Source organism: Chlorocebus sabaeus, chromosome 25 (genome assembly GCF_047675955.1).
Source record: "Chlorocebus sabaeus isolate Y175 chromosome 25, mChlSab1.0.hap1, whole genome shotgun sequence".
NCBI lineage: Eukaryota > Metazoa > Chordata > Mammalia > Primates > Cercopithecidae > Chlorocebus > Chlorocebus sabaeus.
The window spans coordinates 63800456-63821292 of NC_132928.1; the positions used below are offsets into that span (position 1 = coordinate 63800456).

Consider the following 20837-nt stretch of genomic DNA (forward strand, 5'->3'; position numbering starts at 1 on the left):
TTAAGCAAAATGGGGCAATACTTTAGTGCAGTGGTCTTCAAACTTTTTTGACCACAACCCCAGAGTAAGAAATACATTTTTATTATTGCATCCCAGATATAGAAGTCCCATGAAACAATACTTACCTCTTATATGCACTTTGATATTTTATTTCATTCTTCGAAAAATTTGGTCATAATCCACTAATTTTACCACTCACTAATGGGTTGCAGCAGGCAGCAACCCATTGGAAAAAAAATAAAAGTTCTCTTTGGAACTTGAAGAATAAGGAAATTTGGGTGAAGTCAAGTTTGAAGCACCAAAGACCACTTTAAATTAGATGTGGTGTACTTATCTAAGATTTTGACTATATTGTAGTAATGAATAACTTGGTGAAAATAATCAAGACCAACCAATTTTCCAGAAAGGCATTTTAGCAAAGAGTATGACTTCTTTTCTCAAATATACTTTCTGGGAGACCAGAAAGTGCAAGAACCTGACATTTGTATCATGATATAATTGCATACATTCGTTCACCCATTCCCCAAGCACATTTAAAGCATGACCTCTGTGCAAGACCCTGTGCTACGGGCATTGTGGACACAAAGGTGAGTTGAGTAGAAATCTGCTCAGAAATCTTACAACTGGTAGCTACTGTGAGCGTCAGTTTCCACAAAAGAAAACAATTATTCCTGCAATGGCCTGCATACTCGTAAAACTTACAAAAATGAAATGAGAATAATATACGTAAAGATCCTTTGTAAATTATAAGGAAACGTTACTAAAAACAGTTGATTAGTGAAGTGTTCAAAAAATTTAGATTCATATCCTTTCTATATACACTAAGAAACCATTTGACAATTTGTTTTTCTCTTTTCCCCTGTAATCATTAATTTATAATGACTCTAGATTGGAGTTAGATGATTTTGCTTAAGCTTATTTTCATTTGTCTGAAAGCTTTATCCAGTAAAATCTTGCTGATACAGCACTAGACTTGTGGATGAACACACTTCATTTTCTTCTAGTCTTGGCTGTGCTTCATGTTCACTGGATAATTTAAGGTATACCATTTCATTTTAAACCTTCTCCTCCAATAAAAAATAAACCCATTTCCTGCTTATCTCACTAGATAGGATTTATTAATGCACAATAAAAATTAAAACATTCAGAAGACTTCAAATAACACAAAGTACTCTTATGTCTACTAAAAAATGACAGGACTACAGGTACAGGGATCGTAATCTCTATAACTGATATGCTGCAATCCTTAAACACCCTATCGATGTGAGTATCACCTCCCCATTGTGATTCTTCTCAGCTATGTCAGAGCAACTCAACAGGACCAGGGTAGGTGAAGGGATTAATAATAACACATAGTCTGTATCCTCTAGGAGGAAGGGAAATAAACATTAATGATTATGATGAGGTAGGTACACAGAAGGAAACCATTGATTATATTTGGTGAAGACTTTGGGTACTGTGTCAGCAAAAGTTTGCAATATAAAACCCTTGCTTTCAAGCATCTTAGAGTATAGATGGGATGGCTTTTGAATGAACCAACAAAGTATGGTAAGTAGAGATGAACATTGTGTTATAGGAGCATAGAAGAGGATGTCTAACTCAGGTCCAGGAAGGGTTTCTGAAAGAGGTGACAAAAACCAAGTTCTGAAGGCTTTATTGAAGTTGGGTGGGAAAAAAAAAGCTGAAGGAAAAGCATTTGAGACAGAACGAATAATGTACACAAAAGTAAAGAGGCAGGAAACAGTAATTTAGGATGGGTGGAGCATGGGGGACACATGGGGAGGTGGCAAGTAGGGAGGCCAATTCAGGATAAGTAAAAGGGTTTAGTTTGAAATCTCTGAGAAGCCATTGACTACAAGCAGGAAGTGGTATAACTAGATTTACCTTTTAAGATCACTCTGGTGGCAGGATGGACATAGATTAGAAAAAGGCAAGCCTTTGCAAAGGCTAGGAGGCTTTTGGTCAATGTTAGGTGCCTACGGTATGCCAGGGGATACTGTGGTCATCAAAAATATGCATAATCACACCTTCATGGAGTTCCAATCTGGTGGAGAGAAATAAATCTCAAATGAATACCTAATTACAAAAAGTAAGTGTTCAAAATAATAACTGTGAGGGAATATGACCTTCGTCCAGTCATGATTTACTCTAGTCATGTGGGATAAACACTGGGACAAATTAGGGGCTGTACAAACCTGGGAAAAGGGAAAAATAGGTAAGGCGCAGTGGCTCATGCCTGTAATCCCAGCGGTTTGGGAGGCCGAGGTGGACGGGTTATGTGAGGTCAGGAGTTTGAGACTAGCCTGGCTAACATGGTGAAACCCCGTCAATACTAAAAATACAAAAATTAGCCGGGTGTGGTGGCGCACACCTATAATCCCAGTTACCTGAGAGGCTGAGGGAGTAGAATCGCTTGAACCCGGGAGGTAGAGGTTGCAGTGAGCCGGGATCACCTCACTGCACTCCAGCCTGGGCAACAGAGCAAAACTCTGTCTCAGAAAGAAAAAAAACGGGGGGGAATGACTTTTGGATAATATAAAAATACTGAAGAATATGCACAATGATTTAGAGAGGCCATTCAAGATAGAAGTGGGCTGCCCGAAAGGGTGATTAAGCCCTTAGTTCCTTTGGTTTGTTGGCTTCTCTTAGTGCATATTTTGCTTTTTGCTGCCACCGGGTTCAGGGATAGTTCCATCACTACCAAGTACCCAGCCTGAAGTTGTGAGGCACCAAAAAAAGCAAGTTGGTGATAAAGATTTCAAAAAGGCAATTTAAATATGTTTACCTCATTCTTGAAGTTCCTTCTTTGTTGTTGAATGAGTTCGCTTTTTCTAGTTTTCCTTCATCTTTTCTGCAACTCAGCTCACTGCTTATATGCGCATGCCACCTAGTGACGAAAATTGGCCCTGCCTGCTTTTTAGGGAAATGAAGTGTTTTGTATCCACGGTTCAGGGGAAGGGAGACAGGTAGAGCAGATCACACACTGAGGAAACTTCAGAATGGGTCCCCTGGGCTGAGTGCGGTAGCTCACACCTGTAATCCTAGAACTTTGGGAGACCGAGGTGGGCAGATGGCTTGAGCCCAGGAATTTGAGACCAGCCTGGGCAATATGGTGAAACCTCGTCTCTACAAAAAATACAAAAATTAGCCAGATATGGTGGTAGGTGCCTATAGTTCCACCTACTCAGAAGGCTGAGGTGGGAGGATCATCTGAGCCCAGGGAGGTTGAGGCTGCAGTGAGCTGAGACCGTGCCACTGCACTCCAGCCTGGGAGATAATGAGAACCTGTCTCAAAAATAAATAAATAAGAATGAGTGCCCTAATGGGGCCAAAAGGAGGCTACCTGTGGTTGAGCATGCTGACACAGACCTGGTAAATGCGCAGCAAGCATTACTACATCTTTTTATTCCTAGACTCTCCTTCTGCCACTCCTCAAGCCTCTCAATATACTTCCATGTAAAAACAAAACAACAAAAAACAATAAAAGGCTTTGTTTCCCCCTCGACAACGTGAGAAATCTTAAAAATAGTAGAGAAAGAGAGCAGATACATCTGGGAGGGTCTCTCTGGCATGCCTTTTGACCCCCTCGTCCCTCTTCTCCTGGGGCCATTGTCTTTCTTATCGCATGCCTCCAGTCAGCTGAAGCCTTCCTCCTTCCTGGCTCACCTTTGCTCTATGTTTAATTTTCAATGTGTTCTCTGCAGCCCCTGTTCTTTGCTGAGACTTGCTAGATTTTCCATTTTATCATAGAATACTCCCACCACTTGAAAACCCTAAATTTATTATGAGGGAAATGTCAATGTAATTACACAAATATATCTGAGAATCCATGATAATTCACAGCCCTGTCGAGCAGACGCTGCTGTTTCTCTGCTCCTCTGTCCGAGGACCAAGAGGCAGGGTCAATGTGCTTTTAGCTACCCATTGTCTCATCCTCTTTTTCAAAAAGCCTTTTTTTGGCCGGGTGCGGTGGCTCATGCCTGTAATCTCAGCACTTTGAGAGGCCAAGGCGGGTGGATCACCTGAGGTCAGGAGTTCGAGACTAGCCTGGCCAACATGGCGAAACCCTATCTCTACTAAAAAACAAAAATTAGCTGGGTGTGGTGGCGTGTGCCTGTAATCCCAGTTACTTGGGAGGCTGAGACAGGAGAATCGCTTGAACTCAGGAGGCAGAGGTTGCAGTGAGCCGAGATTGCACCACTGCACACTACCCTGAGCAAGAGAGTGAGACTCTGTCTCAAAAAAAAAAAAAGGCCTTTTTTCTTTTCAGTCTCACATGTTCAATCCACAAAATTCTGTCTTTCTTATTAAAAATAACAATTTTAAAAAGGAAAGCAATATACACATTTGGTACAAATACAAATATCTGTGAAGGTATAAAATGAAAAGCAAAAATCTGTGCCTCTCTTCCCTATGCTGTCCTCAAGCACCTTCCCTTACTTTGGATTCTAAAAGGTAATACCATTGTCAATATTTGGTTATCTGTGATGGTCACATGCTGGTCAACTTTGTGTCAACTTAGCTAGGCTATGGGACCCAGTTATTTGGTCAAACACCAGCCCAGATGTTGCTGTGCTGTTATTTTTTAGATGTGATAAACATTCACAATCAGTAGACTTTGAGTAACACATACTATGTTTCATAACATATATGGGCCTCATCCAATCAACTGAAGGCCTCACAAGCAAAGACGGAGGTCTCCTAAAGCAGAAGGAATTCTCAAGATTGCAATGTAGAAACCTTAACTTAGTTTCCAAATCGCTGCCCTGTGGAATTTGACTCAAGACTGCAACTTCAACTCTTATCCTGAATCTCCAGCCTGCTAGCCAGCCCTACTCATTTCAGACTCGCCAGCCCCCACAAACACATGAGCCAGATCCTTAAAATCTCTCTCCCTGTCTTTTTATCCTATTGTTTCTTTTTCTCTGGAGAACTCTGACTGATACAGTGCCTGTATTAATGATGGAGATGGCCCTCTGTCTCACCAAATCCATCCTTCACTCTCATAGTTAGTTTCCCTTGCAGTTCTTTGTGGCATTCAACTAAGTTATCTCTGCTGGAATGGGAAGAGAAGTGATGTGAACCATTTCATGCTTTACCAATGAAAACTTCTTGCTGTTTTTCTTCTCTGGATGACTGGGTCATGCTAGGAGCGTCCTTGGAAACCATGTGTTGAAGATGGCAGCCTGAGTCTTTCAGTAACCATGTGGAGCTGAGTCCCCTCTTCCCCAACCCTGCTCCTACAGATTTTGAACATTTTACTTAGATGTCTCTGAACTGTTAGGTAAATTGCAAAAAAATTTCTATTGTGTGTAAACTATTACACACAGTAGTACTTTAATAAACTAGCTTAACTTACCCTAATTTAGAAATCCAACACCTAAAACATAGGGATTGGCTTAGTAGATGCACAGCAGGAGGTTAGGAACTGATATCATTGACTGAAAGACGGAGCCTCTTCCTATGCCATGGCAAAATATTTGGTAAAACTGTTGCTGTGGTAACTTGACAAGCAGACACAATTCTTACGGTACTGGTACTTCTAGGGAAGGTAGATGGAATGAGCCAGAATGTAACTGTGAGTTGGCTGCTGCTGGCTGTTTTTGGCTAGGTATGTTCAAAAAAGAGATGAGCTCAGACTAGAATCTACTGGTTTGCAAGCGAAGGAAGGGAATAGAGTCCAGAAGCTTGGGGACTTAAAGATTTCTAAAACCCAACTGCTTCAGTACCATAATAGCCAAGATAAGACTTGTAGCTCAGAGGACTGTCATTGAGACATTTCAGTCAGGCAAAGATCTTCTTTCAATCATGCCCAATTGTTTCAGATAGTTTCAAGACAACTGACACTAAATTGAGAAAAGAGGGTTTGGGGCAGGAAAGAAAAGAGATAAATAAAATAGGCTTAAGTACTCTCTCTAGAAAGGAATCCTGGCTGTGGCTATTGATTGGCACATGGTACTGAATAGAAGAAGCAAACAGATTAAATGTCTTGTAAACTTTTTTTTTTTTTTTTTTTGAGATAGAATCTCACTCTGTTGCCCAGGCTGGAGTGCAGTGGCACAATCTCGGCTCACTGAAATCTCCGTCTCCCAGGTTCAAGCAATTCTCCTGCCTCAGCCTCCCGAGTAGCTGGAACTCCGTACAGGCACCCGCCACCAGGCTCGGCTACTTTTTGTATTTTTAGTAGAGACAGGATATCACAATATTGGTCAGGCTGGTCTCAAACTCCTGACCTTCTGATCCGCCCGCCTCGGCCTCCCAAAGTGCTGGGATTACAGGCATGAGCCATGGCGCCTGGCTGTCTTGTAAGCTTTTGAAGCATAAGTATTGCTGAAGAAACCTCAGGAAGTTTGGCCTAAAAAGTTTTTGTTAAAATAAAGCAAATCTTGTTCTCCTAAACTTGCAGAAATCAGGCTGCAAAAGTTGAATAATCTTTGAAGAAGGCGTATTCCTCACCACCTCCTTTAGAATTTTTTTCTTTTCACAGCTTTTTGGTCTTTTGATTAGGATGTGTTCTTTCTTTCTTTCTTTCTTTTTTTTTTTTTTTTTGAGATGGAGTCTCGCTCTGTCACCCAAGCTGGAGTACAGTGGCGCAGTTTTGGCTCACTACAACCTCCGCCTCCCAGGTTCAAGCGATTCTCCTGCCTCAGGCTCCCGAGTAGTAGCTGGTATTACAAGCATGTGCCATCACGCTTGGCTAATTTTTGTATTTTTAGTAGAGACAGAGTTTCACCATGTTGGCCAGGCTGGTTTCGAACCTCTGACCTCAGGCGATCCACCTGCCTCGGCTTCTCAAAGTGCTGGGATTACAGGTATGAGCCACTATGCCCGGCCCAGTGTCATTTCCTTAATGTTTATTTTGCTTGAAGTTCATTGAACTTCTTGGGCCAGTAAGCTTATAGTTTCGATCAAATTTGGAAAAATTATTTTAAATTTTTAAATTTATTTTTACTTTTAGAGACAGGAGGTCTCACTAATGTTACCCAGCCTGGTAACAAACTCCTGGGTTCAAGTGATCTTCTTGCCTCGGCCTCACAAAGTGTTGGAATTACAGTCATGAGCCACCATGCCTGACCGAATGTGGAAAAAATTTTGACCATTATTTCTTCCAGCATTTTTTCTTTCTACTTCCCAACTGCTGTACCTTCTGAGACTCTAATTACATATCTGTTCAGTCACTAGATATTACCCCACAGCCCACTAGTTCACTTTCTCTCAGTCTTTTTTTATGTGTTTCATCTGTAGTTTCTACAAAATTACTGCTATGTCTTCACATTCACTAATATTTTCTTCTGTAGTATCTACCTGTTCATGTCATTCAGTTTATATTTAATTTCAGATACTAAATTTTTCATCATCTCTAGACCCATCTCGATATGGATCTTTTATGTATCTTCCATTTTCCTATTCATCATGTTTATACTTTACCTTTTAAGTATAGGAAGTATATGTATAATAACTGTTTTAACATCTTTGTCTAATAATTCCATCATCTGTGTGTTTTCTGGGTCTGTTTCTTTTGACTGGTTTTCCTCCTGATCATGGCTTATCTTTTCCTGCTTCTTTGCATGCCTGATAATTTTTTATTGGCTCCTGGACATTGTGGATTTTACTTTACTAGGTGATAGACTTTGTTGTATTACTTTGAATATTTCAAGAGTTTTGTTCTGGGACAAGATAAATTATTTGGAATTGGTTTGATTCTTCTGAGACTTGCTTTTATTTATTTTATTTATTTATTTTTCTTGAGACGGAGTCTCGCTCTGTCGCCCAGGCTGGAGTGCAGAGGCACAAGAGGCTTGCTTTTAAGCTTTGTTATGGCGGCCCAGAGTAGCCACTAGCCTAGCGCTAATTTGACCCCATTATTGAGGCAATAGCCTTCTGAGGACCCTACACAATGCCCTATATTGTAAGATCTGTCCACGCTGGCTGCTGGGAACCCAAACTATTCCCAGTCCTATATGAGGTCAAGGGATTTTCCTGCCTACTCCTTTCTGGTGGTTTTTCCCCTGGCCCTGGGTAGTTTCCTCATTGCTGAACACTGCAGATCAGTACTCAGCCTATTCTGCAAGTAGAATGTTTCCAGGAGCTGAGAGGGAGGGAAATGGGGAGATGTTGGTCATAAAGTACAAAGTTCCAGTTATGCAGGATGAATAAATTCTGGAGCTCTAATTGTATAGTATGGTTCCCATAGTTAATAATACGGTATTGCATACTTGACATTTGCTAGGGGAGTAGATCTTAAATGTTCTTACCACACACACAAGAAAATGGTAACCATGTGAGGTAATCGATATGTTAATTAGCTTGATCATAGTAATCATTTTACAATATATATATGTATATCAAAATATCACAATGTACACCTTACATACATACAGTTTTTACTTGTCAGTTATACTTCAATAAAGCTGGGGGAAATAGAGGGAGAAATCTTTTCAAATATCCAAAATTCTCTTTTTAATAGTTCCCTTCTTTTTTTTTTGAGACAGAGTCTTGCTCTGTTGCCCAGGCTGGAGTGCAGTGGCGTGATCTGGGGTCACTTCAAGCTCCGCCTCCCGGGTTCACGCCATTCTCCTGCCTCAGCCTCCCGAGTAGCTGGGACTATAGGCGCCCCCCCACCACGCCCGGCTAATTTTTTTGTATTTTTAATAGAGACGGGGTTTCACCGTGTTAGCCAAGATGGTCTCGACCTCCTGACCTTGTGATCCGCCCGCCTCAGCCTCCCAAAGTGCTGGGATTACAGGTGTGAGCTGCCGCGCCTGGCCAATAGTTCCCTTCTTTCTGGCACTGCCCCACAAATTCTAGCTGCTTTGATCTTCCTAAACTCTGAAACACCTGTGTTCTATTTGTTTTTCCTGTTTTTAGGTAGAGAGCTGGGAAACTTGAAGAGCTTACTTTGTTTCCCTTCTCTCAGAGATGACCACCTATGCTACCTGTTGTCCAATGTTTATAAATCATTGTTTCCCATATTTTGTCTGGTTTTCTAGTTGTTTAAGGCAGGAAGGAAAGTGTGGTTCCAGTTATTTCATCATGGTTGGAAGCAGAAGTTTCAATACCCACTTAAGATGAGAATCTGGAGGATAGAGAAGAGAGTACTTCCCAGAAGGCACCGCCAGGGACTTAACATCGTCTGGGTTCTCTCAAATCTCAATACTCCCCTTTAGCAACTTACAAGGCAGACCCTCAGATTTGTTGAGGACTTAAACACACAGCATAATCTTTTCCTTTATATTCTTTTTTCTTTTTAAAAAGATTATTATTTTTTTGAGACAGGGCCTCACTATGTTGCCAAAGCCGGCATCAAACTCCTGGGCTCAAGTGATCCTCCTGCCTTAGCCCCCTGAGCAGCTGGGATTACTGGTGCTTATCACCATGCCCAGCTCCTTTCTGTTCTCTTTTCTGCCATAATTCCAGGTGTCTATGACATCCTTATAGTCGACCAGTCCAGTAATAGCAGCTCCTACTTATTGAGCCTACTGTGCCAGATATTTTACCTATGTTGTCTTTTTTTTTTTTTTTTTTTTTTTTGAGATGGAGTCTTGCTCTGTCACCCAGGCTGGAGTACAGTGAGGCAATCTTGGCTCACGGCAACCTCCACCTTCCAGGTTCAATCAATTCTCCTGCCTCAGCCTCTGGGGTAACTGGGATTACAGGCACCTGCTACCACCCCCGGCTAATTTTTTATTTTTACTAGAGCCAGGGTTTCACCATGTTGGCCAGGCTGGTCTCGAACTCCTGACCTCAAGTGATCCATCCTGCCTCAGCCTCCTAAAGTGCTGCGATTACAGGCATGAGCCACCATGCCCAGTCTACATATGTTGTCTTCTTACATTGCTCCTACCAGTTAGTTATAATTTGCTCCTTTTTTAAAAAAAATAAGAAAACAGACACAGAAGTTTTAGCAGTTTAGCAACTTGTTCAAATTCATTTGTTGTTAAGGGACAGAGCCAAGATTTAAAAGTAGCCATTGCTCATCATATACCTTGTTAAACTAGCTTTGCAATTCCTAGACATCCTTTATTGCAGCAGACTTCCCCTCCACTTCACTCCAACAATTCATTCCCAAGAATTAATGTAATCACCACCTAAAGCTTTGAACTATTGAACAATCTCTTTGAACACACATATCTTAGATGCTTCCAACCTTAACTTTTCCCCATTCTTCTCTTTTTCTTTCTTTTTGAGACAGAGTTTCGCTCTTGTTGCCCAGGCTGGAGTGCAGTGGCACAATCTCGGCTCACTGCAACCTCCACCTCCTGGGTTCAAGCGATTCTCCTGCCTCAGCCTCCCGAGTAGCTGGGATTACAGGCATGTGCCACCACATCTGGCTAATTTTTTGTACTTAGAGACAGGGTTTCACCATGTTGGTCACACTGGTCTCAAACTCTTGACCTCAGGTGATCCACCCCTCCCAAAGTGCTGGGATTACATGTGTGAGTCACTCCGCCGGCCTTTTTTTCTTTTATTGAAAACTAAGTTATCATTCAATGTCACAAGGGCCTTCAGGTCCTTTGTTCCTCTTTATCTGACCCATTACCCCATTAATCCTCAACCCTAGATGAATCCAAGCACCTGCTTGTTCTCCTCCTGGATCACCGAGCGAGGATGGAAAAAAATTTACTCAATATTCAACTCAGCATTGAGTATTGCTCAACAACCTTTTTACTAATTCTTAGCAAAGTTTGTTATTTCCCAGAAGTGCTATTCCAAAACTTTATCTTCCTTTTTCTTTTCTCCTTACTTTCAGCAGGTGATTTTCCTTCCTACTTCATAGAGAAAACCAGCTCTCTTCCAGCCCTGCCCCTCCACTTCCAAACATATATCTGTACTCATATTTTCACCTTTTCTCTTTTTTGAGGAAACGAAAACAGTATTTCTTCTCTTTACATTTTTACTTGCCCTCTTGACCCCACCTCTTTCTTGCTGCCTTTGGGACTTTTCATCAGTTATTTCTTATCTCTCTCTTTTTTTTTCCTCCAGAAACTTTAGTTTCCAAATATGTTGAGCAAAAATATACAACCCCAATAGCAACTCTTTCTCCTAAGGGTAGATCCTGCAATATATCTAGGGAAAGGGACATAAAGGTGAGGGGGTGGAGGACTTTGGGGTACATCCCAAACTTCCCCTAAAACTAAACAGTTTATTCTCTGCACTAACAACACAGGGATCCCCTGATCTCCTTCTACATGTTTTGAGGGGCTGAAGGCTCTGCTGTTCTTCCTTGAATGAGAGCCTAGGTCCATACTTCTCTATAGGGGATGTCCAGAGGAAGGAGTGCCTACTACTCCTACAGTAATCCTGGCCAATCCCTGCACCCCATTTTAGAGGTTCCCTGGGGGGTGGTGAGACATGAGGAGAAAGCACCCCTGGAGGCACAAGGGGAAGGCATCCATAGCCAAGGTATCTGACAGGGAGTTTATGCCTCAGTGGTGGCTCATGCTGAGGTGATGACCACACTCTTCTGATTTTCCAGCGTCTTCTTCTGGATCCTTCTAGCCATGAAGAAAACGGCCAGCAGAAGTCAGAGAGAGCCAACCAAGATTCCTACACCGAGGCTCAGCATTTCACCTGTAGGATACAAGGATCCCACCTGGATGAAAAAAGCAAAGGTCATTGCTGATTGAGAGGCTGAGGGGCTCAGTAGTTCTGTACCAGAACTTGGAGGGCTCCTCTTCTGTGGAGAACAATGTCTCCTGAAGTTTTTCCAGCTGTTCCATTGAAATCCAGGCCCTTGGACTGAAAACTGTCCAGGGCACACTACTAGCAAAGGGAAGTTGTGAGCGAGCTATTGTAAAGGAAGAACTGCCCTAGCTGTCGGAGGAGCAACTCTCTCACTGAGGTCTTCTGATCTTTATGCTTGATTTCATGCAAGTGACCCAGAATGTGTTCATAAGCTATATCCTTTTTGTTTGCTGTTTGTTTTTTGAGTCTCGCTCTGTTTCCCAGGCTGGAGTACATGGTGCAATCTCAGCTCACTGCAACCTCTGCCTCCTGGGTTCAAGCGATTCTCCTCCTACCGCAGCCTCCCAGGTAAGCTGGGATTACAGGCGCCCACTACCACACCTGGCTAATTTTTGTATTTTTAATAGAGATGGGGTTTCAGCATGTTGGCTAGGCTGGCATAAGCTATATTCTTAGTCTCACTCACCTCAATTAGGATGCCCAGGACAGTCAGGCCCTGAGGCCTCTGAGTGGCTTCACTCAAGCTATCACAGGAATCAGAGCCATAATGTATGATGTGGAGCTCGGTAACTGTGGCTTCACTGTTGATCTGGTGTTCTGCGTCCCCTGGGGATCATCCTGACTCCAGTGCAGGTGGAGCTGGGTAGCTACATATTTTCTGGAAAGTCCACTTAGATACAGGGTAGAGGGCAGAGACAGTTGCATTGTGTAGCTATTCTTGTGCAGGTCTAAAGGCTCAGTGCCAGGCCAGTCATATCCATGGGGCTACAGAGCAGTCATCTAAGGGTCAATCGTCACACTGTCTGGATATCGAAGGGGGACTGTGTATTGTTTCCACACTTCAGGGTAAGCGGCTGGCCAGTGGTCCTGACCATGTGGGCACTCATATGTCCAGCGTTGATCCTCATCTGCAGCCAGGATCCAAATCACCTCCAGCAAGAGGATGAAGAGCAACATGGTATCCCAGGAAGGGGCACAGGGGACTGGGTGTTTGGAGACTAGAAGACTAGGGCAGACAGAGAGAGAGAGAGATGGGGAGAGAGGCAGAGAGAGAGGTGAGTTCCTCATGTTGAGTGTATTTATCCCTTTTTTTGTTGCTATCTCTGTGTCTCTGTGCATTTCCAAGGGATTCGATTTTCAGTAGGGTACCATGGGTTTCTGGGTCCCCAGAACAAGTCTCTTGCTGCTTCTCTCCGCCCTCTCTCTTCATCTCCCTCTGCAGTCTCCATTCCACTTGATGACCCAGTTATTTCTTATTTCTCTTGGATTTGCAAGTTCTCCCTCTTCCTGGCTACCTTTTTCTTCCTGAAACTGTGTTGCACCTTTCTTTCTTTCACTATCCTTTTGGAAAATATAGTTGTACATTCAATGTATGCACTGCACCTCTGGTTCATTCCATAACTTATTATCATCTGCTTTCTTCTCACCCTTCAACTGAAATTGCTCTATTTAAAGATACTAAAGATCCCTTACTTGCTAACTTTAATGATTTCTTCCCAATTTTACCCAATCTGATTCTTTTTTTTTTTTTGTCAAATGATCCTTTATTGAAATATTTTCCTTTGTGCTTAACTGGCTGGGCATTCCACAGCACCACTGTTGATGTCATCTATGATGTCATGAGGGTGGCGGCCACCAACATTACAGCCCACAGACTGGGCAGTCCCCAGGATCTCTTTAATGGTTCCAGAGAGTTCTCTGGCTAAGGATCGGTGCTGCATCTGTCGAGTAATGTTGACGATCTCATCAAAAGTGATATTCCCACTGTGTTTAATGTTTTTCTGTTTCTTTCTGTCTCTTGGTGGTTTCTGGAGGGCTTTGATGATCAGGGCAGAGGCAGAAGGCACCACCTCAATCTGGGCCTGTCTGTTCTGAATGGTCAGTTTCACTGTAATCCTCAGGCCCTTCCAGGCACCCGTTGCCTTGGCAATGTCATCACCAACCTTTTTCGGAGACAGACCCAGGGGGCCGATCTTGGGGGCCAGCGCAGAAGTGGCACCGACTTCACCTCCGGTGTGCCTCAGGTATATGACTTTGATGTCACTGGGGTCGAACTTTGGCGGCATGGTGGAGGCGGCTGGTGTCGGATGAACCCAGATTCGGGACGACCGAAGAAAGTTGCACCTTGGCCTCCTCCGAGCCGAAAGCCGAAAGGGCCCTCAATCTGATTCTTAAACAGCATTTCCTACAGAGTTTAGTAAGTCACCTGAAAAAACAACACTGAGTTCAAATAAGACTGAGAAACATCGGGTTGTGATAACATTGAGCAGATTTCTTTTTTTTTTTTTTTTTTTTTTTTTGAGACGGAGTCTCGCTCTGCCGCCCAGGCTGGAGTGCTGTGGCCGGATCTCGGCTCACTACAAGCTCCGCCTCTCGGGTTCACGCCATTCTCCTGCCTCAGCCTCCCGAGTAGCTGGGACTACAGGCGACCGCCACCTCGCCCAGCTAGTTTTTGTTTGTTTGTTTGTAATTTTTAGTAGAGACGGGGTTTCACCGTGTTAGCCAGGATGGTCTCGATCTCCTGACCTCATGATCCGCCCGTCTCGGCCTCCCAAAGTGCTGGTATTACAGGCTTGAGCCACCGCGCCCGGCCATTGAGCAGATTTCTTTACTGCAGCACTTATTTACATTCAAAATATGCTAATAACCATTGTGATTTCCAAAACGGGGATATGTTAAGTACTGTTTTCCAAACTTATTTATCAACAGAATCCTTTTTATACGGAACATCTTGCAAAATTAGTGTTCTGAGAGTCATAACATGGGAAACAATGCTTAATTGTTTTGAATGTGGTCCAAGGACGCTTGCATCAGAATCACTTTGGATGTTGATTATTGATATGAAAAATAATCACCACGTCTTGCTATGTCAGAAGCTCTTCTGCCAGAAGCCGAAAGAGAACAGCCTTTCAAGGAACATGGAGAAGTTAGCATGTGAGGATGTCAGAACAAGAACACAGAGGGTGCCTCGGTCCCTAATACTTTGGGAGCCACCATATTATCCCTGGACTAGACCGTTATATAATAGAAAATAAATTTATTTCCTGTATATGCCATTGCTATTTTTGCCTTTGATAATGCAGCTGATCTGAAAACTAATTAATTCAGAGATAAAAAGAGAACCTACTTTCTGACTAATCATGGTGAGCAGTCTCTGTTCTGTTCTTTATAATAAAGCATGGATTTCTCTGTTGTGATTTCTTCCTATTTAAGGTAAAAAGATAAGGTCTTTCTTCTTTTCTTCTTTTTTTAAAATTTCAATATCTTTTGAGGTACAAGTGGTTTTTGGTTACATGGATGAGTTCTATAGCGGTGAATTCTGAGATTTTAGCGCACCCATCACCCAAGCAGTGTACACTGTACCCAATGTGTAGTCTTTTATCCCTCACCCTTCTCCCAACCTTCCCCTTGAGTCCCCAAAGTCCATTATATCACTCTGTATGTCTTTGTGTCCTCATAGCTTAGCTGAATCAAGATCTATTTTAAAGGTAAAAATGTTAACACTTGATAATGGATTGGATGTGGGACATTTAGAGATTGGATAGGTTGGGATTTTTAAAAAGTTCTGAATTGTAATTTATGTTAGAAATTGTCCAAAGCACTTTCATTAAACTTCTGATTTCTCTATTGTGTTTTTCTGTGACTCAAGGTAAAAAAAATAATAATAAAAAAAAAAATAAGGAAACTGGCTACATAATACAACAGCTACTTATTAAGTTCTTACCATTCGGGTTTGTATTCAGGTTTGTATACTCCTAACATCTAATTCAATGCCTGGTGCAGAATGGGTTCTCAAAAAACATTGGAAAGGCAGATGAAAAACTGCCTACACATTAGATTTCTCAATAGAAATTGTAAACTAGAAGATAATGGAATATTACATTCAAAATTCTAAAAGAATGTTGTTTTCAATTTGAATACTATAATTATCTATGCACACCTAGATCATCAATCATATGTGAGAGAATGAATATTTTTTATTTGGGCAGTCTCACATGATTTACCTTCCTTGTGCCCTTTCTCAGGAAGCTACTACTAGAAGATGTCTCACAGAATGGGAGAAAATTTTTGCAATCTACTCATCTGACAAAGGGCTAATATCCAGAACCTACAAATAACTCAAACAAATTTATAAGAAACAAACAAACAACCCCATCAAAAAGTGGGCAAAGGATATGAACAGACATTTCTCAAAAGAAGACATTCATACAGCCAACAGACACATGAAAAAATGCTCATCATCACCGGCCATCAGAGAAATGCAAATCAAAACCACAATGAGACACCATCTCACACCAGTTAGAATGGCAATCATTAAAAAGTCAGGAAACAACAGGTGCTGGAGAGGATGTGGAGAAACAGGAACACTTTTACACTGTTGGTGGGATTGTAAACTAGTTCAACCATTATGGAAAACAGTATGGCGATTCCTCAAGGATCTAGAACTAGAAGTACCATATGATCCAGCCATCCCATTACTGGGTATATACCCAAAGGATTATAAATCATGCTGCTATAAAGACACATGCACACGTATGTTCATTGCGGTAGTATTCACAATAGCAAAGACTTGGAATCAACCCAAATGTCCATCAGTGACAGACTGGATTAAGAAAATGTGACACATACACACCATGGAATACTATGCAGCTATAAAAAAGGTAGTATTCACAATAGCAAAGACTTGGAATCAACCCAAATGTCCATCAGTGACAGACTGGATTAAGAAAATGTGACACATACACACCATGGAATACTATGCAGCTATAAAAAAGGATGAGTTCATGTCCTTTGTAGGGACATGGATGCAGTTGGAAACCATCATTCTCGGCAAACTATCACAAGAACGGAAAACCAGACACCGCATGTTCTCACTCATAGGTGGGAACTGAACAATGAGATCACTTGGACTCGGGAAGGCGAACATCACACACCGGGGCCTATTATGGGGAGGGGGGAGGGAGGAGGGATGGCATTGGGAGTTATACGTGATGTAAAGGACGAGTTGACGGGTGCTGACGAGTTGACGGGTGGGTGCAGCACACCAACATGGCACAAGTATACATATGTAACAAACCTGCACGTTGTGCGCATGTACCCTAGAACTTAAAGTATAATAATAAAAAAAAAAATGCCATTAAATTTCAGATATAAAAGGTAAAAAAAAAAAAAAAAAAAGGGAGTATACCAAGAAAGAGGAAGACATGGAAGACCAGAAACAGGGTATTGGCAGGGCAGAGAGCAAAGGGAAAGCTTAGGATGACAGCAAAGACAAGTCCCAGGGCAACTGTAGGGGAGCAGGCAGAGAGAACAAGCAATCCAGAGTAGATGAGGAGGTCGGAAAACTCCAGTACAGGTATCTCCAAGGAAAACAAAACAAAAAGCCACATAAATTATCTAATACGTTTGACCATATAGAAATTATATATTGACTTTGTTTTACAGAGCTGTTGGAGGGTGTGGAAGGACTTAGTCAAGTATTCACAAGAAAATTAGAAGCAATTGTGAACTGGAAAAATATAAAAATTTGTGCAAAAAGGGAAATATAATTAAAATAGACTACTTGGCGTAATGGTGATTAATATTTACAGAATCATATAATAAAAAAACTCCCTGCATATCATGAATGAAGTAATTACATACCTTTGTCAAAATTTATTGCACTGTTCCCTTAATATGAGTGCATTTTATTAATTGTAAACTATACCTCAATACCTCTAGCCAAAGGCTGCCTGCTCTGTTGGACAAGACTTTTTTTTTTCTTTTTTCTTTTTTTTTTTTTTTTTAAGAAATGGAGTCTCGCTCTGTCGTGCCCAGGCTAGAAGGCAGTGGCGCGACCTCAGCTCACTGCAAACTCTGCCTTCTGGGTTCAAGCGATTCTCCTGCTTCAGCCTCCAAGTAGCTGGGATTACAGGTGCCCACCACCACGCTCGGTTAATTTATTGTATTTTTAGTAGAGATGGGGTTTCACCATATTGGCCAGGCTGGTCTCCAACTCCCGGCCTCAGATGATCCGCCCGCTTTGACCTCCCAATGCCCAATGTGCTGGGATTACAGGCACGAGCCACTGCACCTGGCCTTTTTTTTTTTTTTTTTTTAAGGCTGCTTGCAAATTGGTATCAAAAAGTTTAAAAACAATTATATTTTTAGACCTAGCAATTCCACGTCTAGGATTCTGTCCTAAGAAAACAAGCCATATGGGCAAATTCAGCTTGTAGCTACAGCAAAACTCCACCTCTGTTCTCTTAGACTCCTGATTGGGCTAGAGAATTAAAATGACATAAAACAGATTAACAGGAGAAAGCATCCGAATTTTGTGCATGTGTGTGTGTGTATGCTGTTTTTTTTTTTTTCTTTTTCCTTTTTTTTTTTTTGTTTTGTACAGAGTCTTACTCTGTCACCCAGGCTGGAGTGCAGTGGCTCGATCTTGGCTCACTGCAACCTCTGCCTCCTGGGTTCAAGCGATTCTCCTGCCTTAGCCTCCCAAGTAGCTGGGATCACAGGTGCACACTGCCATGCCCAGCTAATTTTTGTATTTTTAGTAGAGACAGGATTTCACCATGTTTACCAGGCTGGTCTTGAACTCCCGACCTGAGGTGATCTGCCTGCCTGGGCCTCCCAAAGTTCTGGGATTACAGGTATGAGCCACCGCGCCTGGCACGAATATATTTAATGCAAGTTTTAGGTGGCACACAAGAAAAGAACCAGTTCGAGTCAGTTCCTTATATACTGAATTGGACAAAGAGTGGTAAATTATGATGAAGCAACTAAATTATGTGGAAGGACTTAAAAGGTAAGAGTTATTTTAACAAGGTCTGTACAGAATTCTCTTGGTCTTGACTTCTTGTCCTTAAAAATAAGGATGCTGCTTCTTTCACATAGGAATTTCATTTTTTGCTTTTAAGAAACAGCACAAGGCCGGGCTCATGCCTGTAATCCCAGCACTATGGGAGGCCGATGTGCGCAGATGACTTGAGCCCAGGTGTTCAAGACCAGCCTAGGCAACATGGCAAGATCCTGTCTCTACAAAAAACACAAATATTAGCTGGGTGTGGTGGCACACGCCTGTAGTCCCAGCTACTTGGGAGGCTGAGGTGGGAGGATCACTTGAGTCCAGAAGGTTGAGGCTGCAGTGAGCTGTGATAGTGCCACTGCTCCAGCCTGGGCAAAAGAGTAAGACCCTGTCTCAAAAAAAAAAAAAAGAAAAGAAAAGAAAGAAAAGAAACAACACAAAGGTTAGAGTGATCTTTTTGCACCTGCTGTTTTTCTTTTTTTCTTTTTTTGAGTCAGGGTCTCACTCTGTTGCTCAGGCTGGAGTGCAGTGGCACGATCATGGCTCACTGTAGCCTCAACCTCCTGAGCTCAAGTGATACTCTCACTTCAGCATCCCTGTTATTTTTCAAATGCCTTTAACTTAAATGGTATGCCAGAATGGCTTGGGTTTTTGTTTGTGTTTTTTTTTTTTTTTTTTTTTTTTTGAGCCAGTGTCTTATTCTGTCATCCAAGCTGGAGTACAGTGGTATGATCATGACTCACTGCAGCCTCGACCTCCCAGGCTCAAGCTATCCTCCCACCTCAGCCTCCCAAGTAGCTGGGACCACAGTTATGCACCACCACACCTGGGTACTTTTTTATTGTTTACTTCGTGTAGATACAGGGTTTTGTTATTTGCCCAGGCTGGTTTCGAACTCCTGGCCTCAAGTGATCCTCCCACCTTGGATTCCCAAAGTACTGGGATTACAGGTGTAAGCCACTGGACCTGGCCTCTTTGTTTGAGTTTTTAAAGTTTTGAGATTTTTTAGAATTGGGGTCTCACTGTGTTGCCCAGGCTGGTCTCAAATTCCTAGGCTCAAGCAATCCTTCCCCCTTAGATCCTCTCATCTCAGCCTCCTGAGTAGCTGGGACTATAGGTGTGTGCCCAGAAAAAACACTGACACAATCACTGATATACATATCAGTATATACAGGCGATGGCTCACACCTATAATCTCAACACTTTGGGAGGCTGAAGCAGGAGGATTGCTTAAGCTCAGAAGTTCGAGACCAGCCTGGGCAAGATGGTGAGACCCTGTCTTTAAAAAAAAGAAAATAAGAAAAATTAGGCATCCTGGTACATACCTGTCTTTCCAACTACTCAGGAGGCTGAAGCGGGAGGACTGATTGATCCCAGGAGCTTGAGGCTGCAGTTAGCAGTGATCACACCACTGCACTCCAGCCTAGATGACAGAGTGAGACCCTTTCCTATAACACAAAAATTACATCCTTTTTTTAAAAAAACACCTTCTGAATCTCTCATTTTTATATCTTATACATTTGGAAGAGTTGGAATAATTTCTATATAATGCTACTGTCTTACATAACAGACAGATTCTAAGTTTTTCTGTAAGGTCAGTACCCTTTAGTCTCTAGCTGATTATCAACTCCAAGAACAAATTCCAAAGTCAATGACCCTGAATTCCATTTGAGAAAAACAGGAAGGCACTACAAACTATGAACGTTGTTATTATAATAGCAACTGTATAGTGCTTTCTAATTTTTAGACCACTTTCACATACTCTGTTTCGTATTACCTCAGGTTTATAAATTAAACCTATTTTTGAAAATATGAGTATTATAGCCTAAAAAGTTGTTAAAAATGAAAAAGACTAGATTATCCAAGCAGAGATGCCTAACTAGCTTTAGGGGACATCCTCATCAGCACGGCAATTTCAAAGTCCTGGTTCGTAACACCTGACTCATGTGTTCATTCAACAAATATTCATTAAGGACCTAATCCTAGTGTCAGGATGCCTAGATTAGGAAACCTGTTAGGTCTTCAGTGAGAAAATTATATTCTGTATATGAAGAATGTGAGGACACTCGGGCTTCAAATGAAATACAATCTGTAAATTATTGTTAAGTGAAAGGCCCTGTTAAAATGGGCAGGAACAGGATTCTGAATAATTTTTTCCTTTCTTTTTGTGTGGATGGTTTTCTGGCTCCCCACTGAAGGAGTTATAAGATTAGTAAACATACTACTGTTCAGGAAAGAAAAATAAATGTGGCGTGTGTGTGTGTGTTTGATGTATTAATAGTTCTAGAGGACAGACTAAGAGCTGGTACTCCCTAAAGATCTTTTCTCTTTCTTGCCCTTCCTCCCTTCCTTCCTTCCT

At 42.0% G+C, this 20837-nt stretch overlaps 1 protein-coding gene and 1 pseudogene across 6 annotated transcripts in view; both read right to left on the reverse strand.

The window, feature by feature from the left end:
• The window catches only part of LOC103230677 (large ribosomal subunit protein uL11-like), a 30481-nt gene that overhangs the window by 4149 nt on the left and 5495 nt on the right, over positions 1 to 20837 (reverse strand). The window contains exons 2-3 of one of the 6 annotated variants that reach the window (XR_012091299.1): positions 19804 to 19926; positions 1885 to 2044 (exon numbers count right to left, since the gene is read on the reverse strand). The exons of 1 other annotated variant lie outside the window; for it this stretch is intronic. Coding sequence is in view for 2 of the 5 variants with exons in the window: in XM_073011827.1 (XP_072867928.1) it covers positions 13254 to 13751 (498 nt within the window). In the remaining 3 variants the exon portion in view is untranslated. Of the gene's footprint in view, positions 1 to 1884; positions 2045 to 13203; positions 13892 to 19803; positions 19927 to 20837 lie in introns of those variants that run through there. 4 more of the 6 variants (XM_073011827.1, XR_005236180.2, XR_012091300.1 and 1 more) reach the window with 4 other exon arrangements.
• On the reverse strand, positions 10643 to 12804 carry LOC103230678 (carbonic anhydrase 14 pseudogene; annotated as a pseudogene).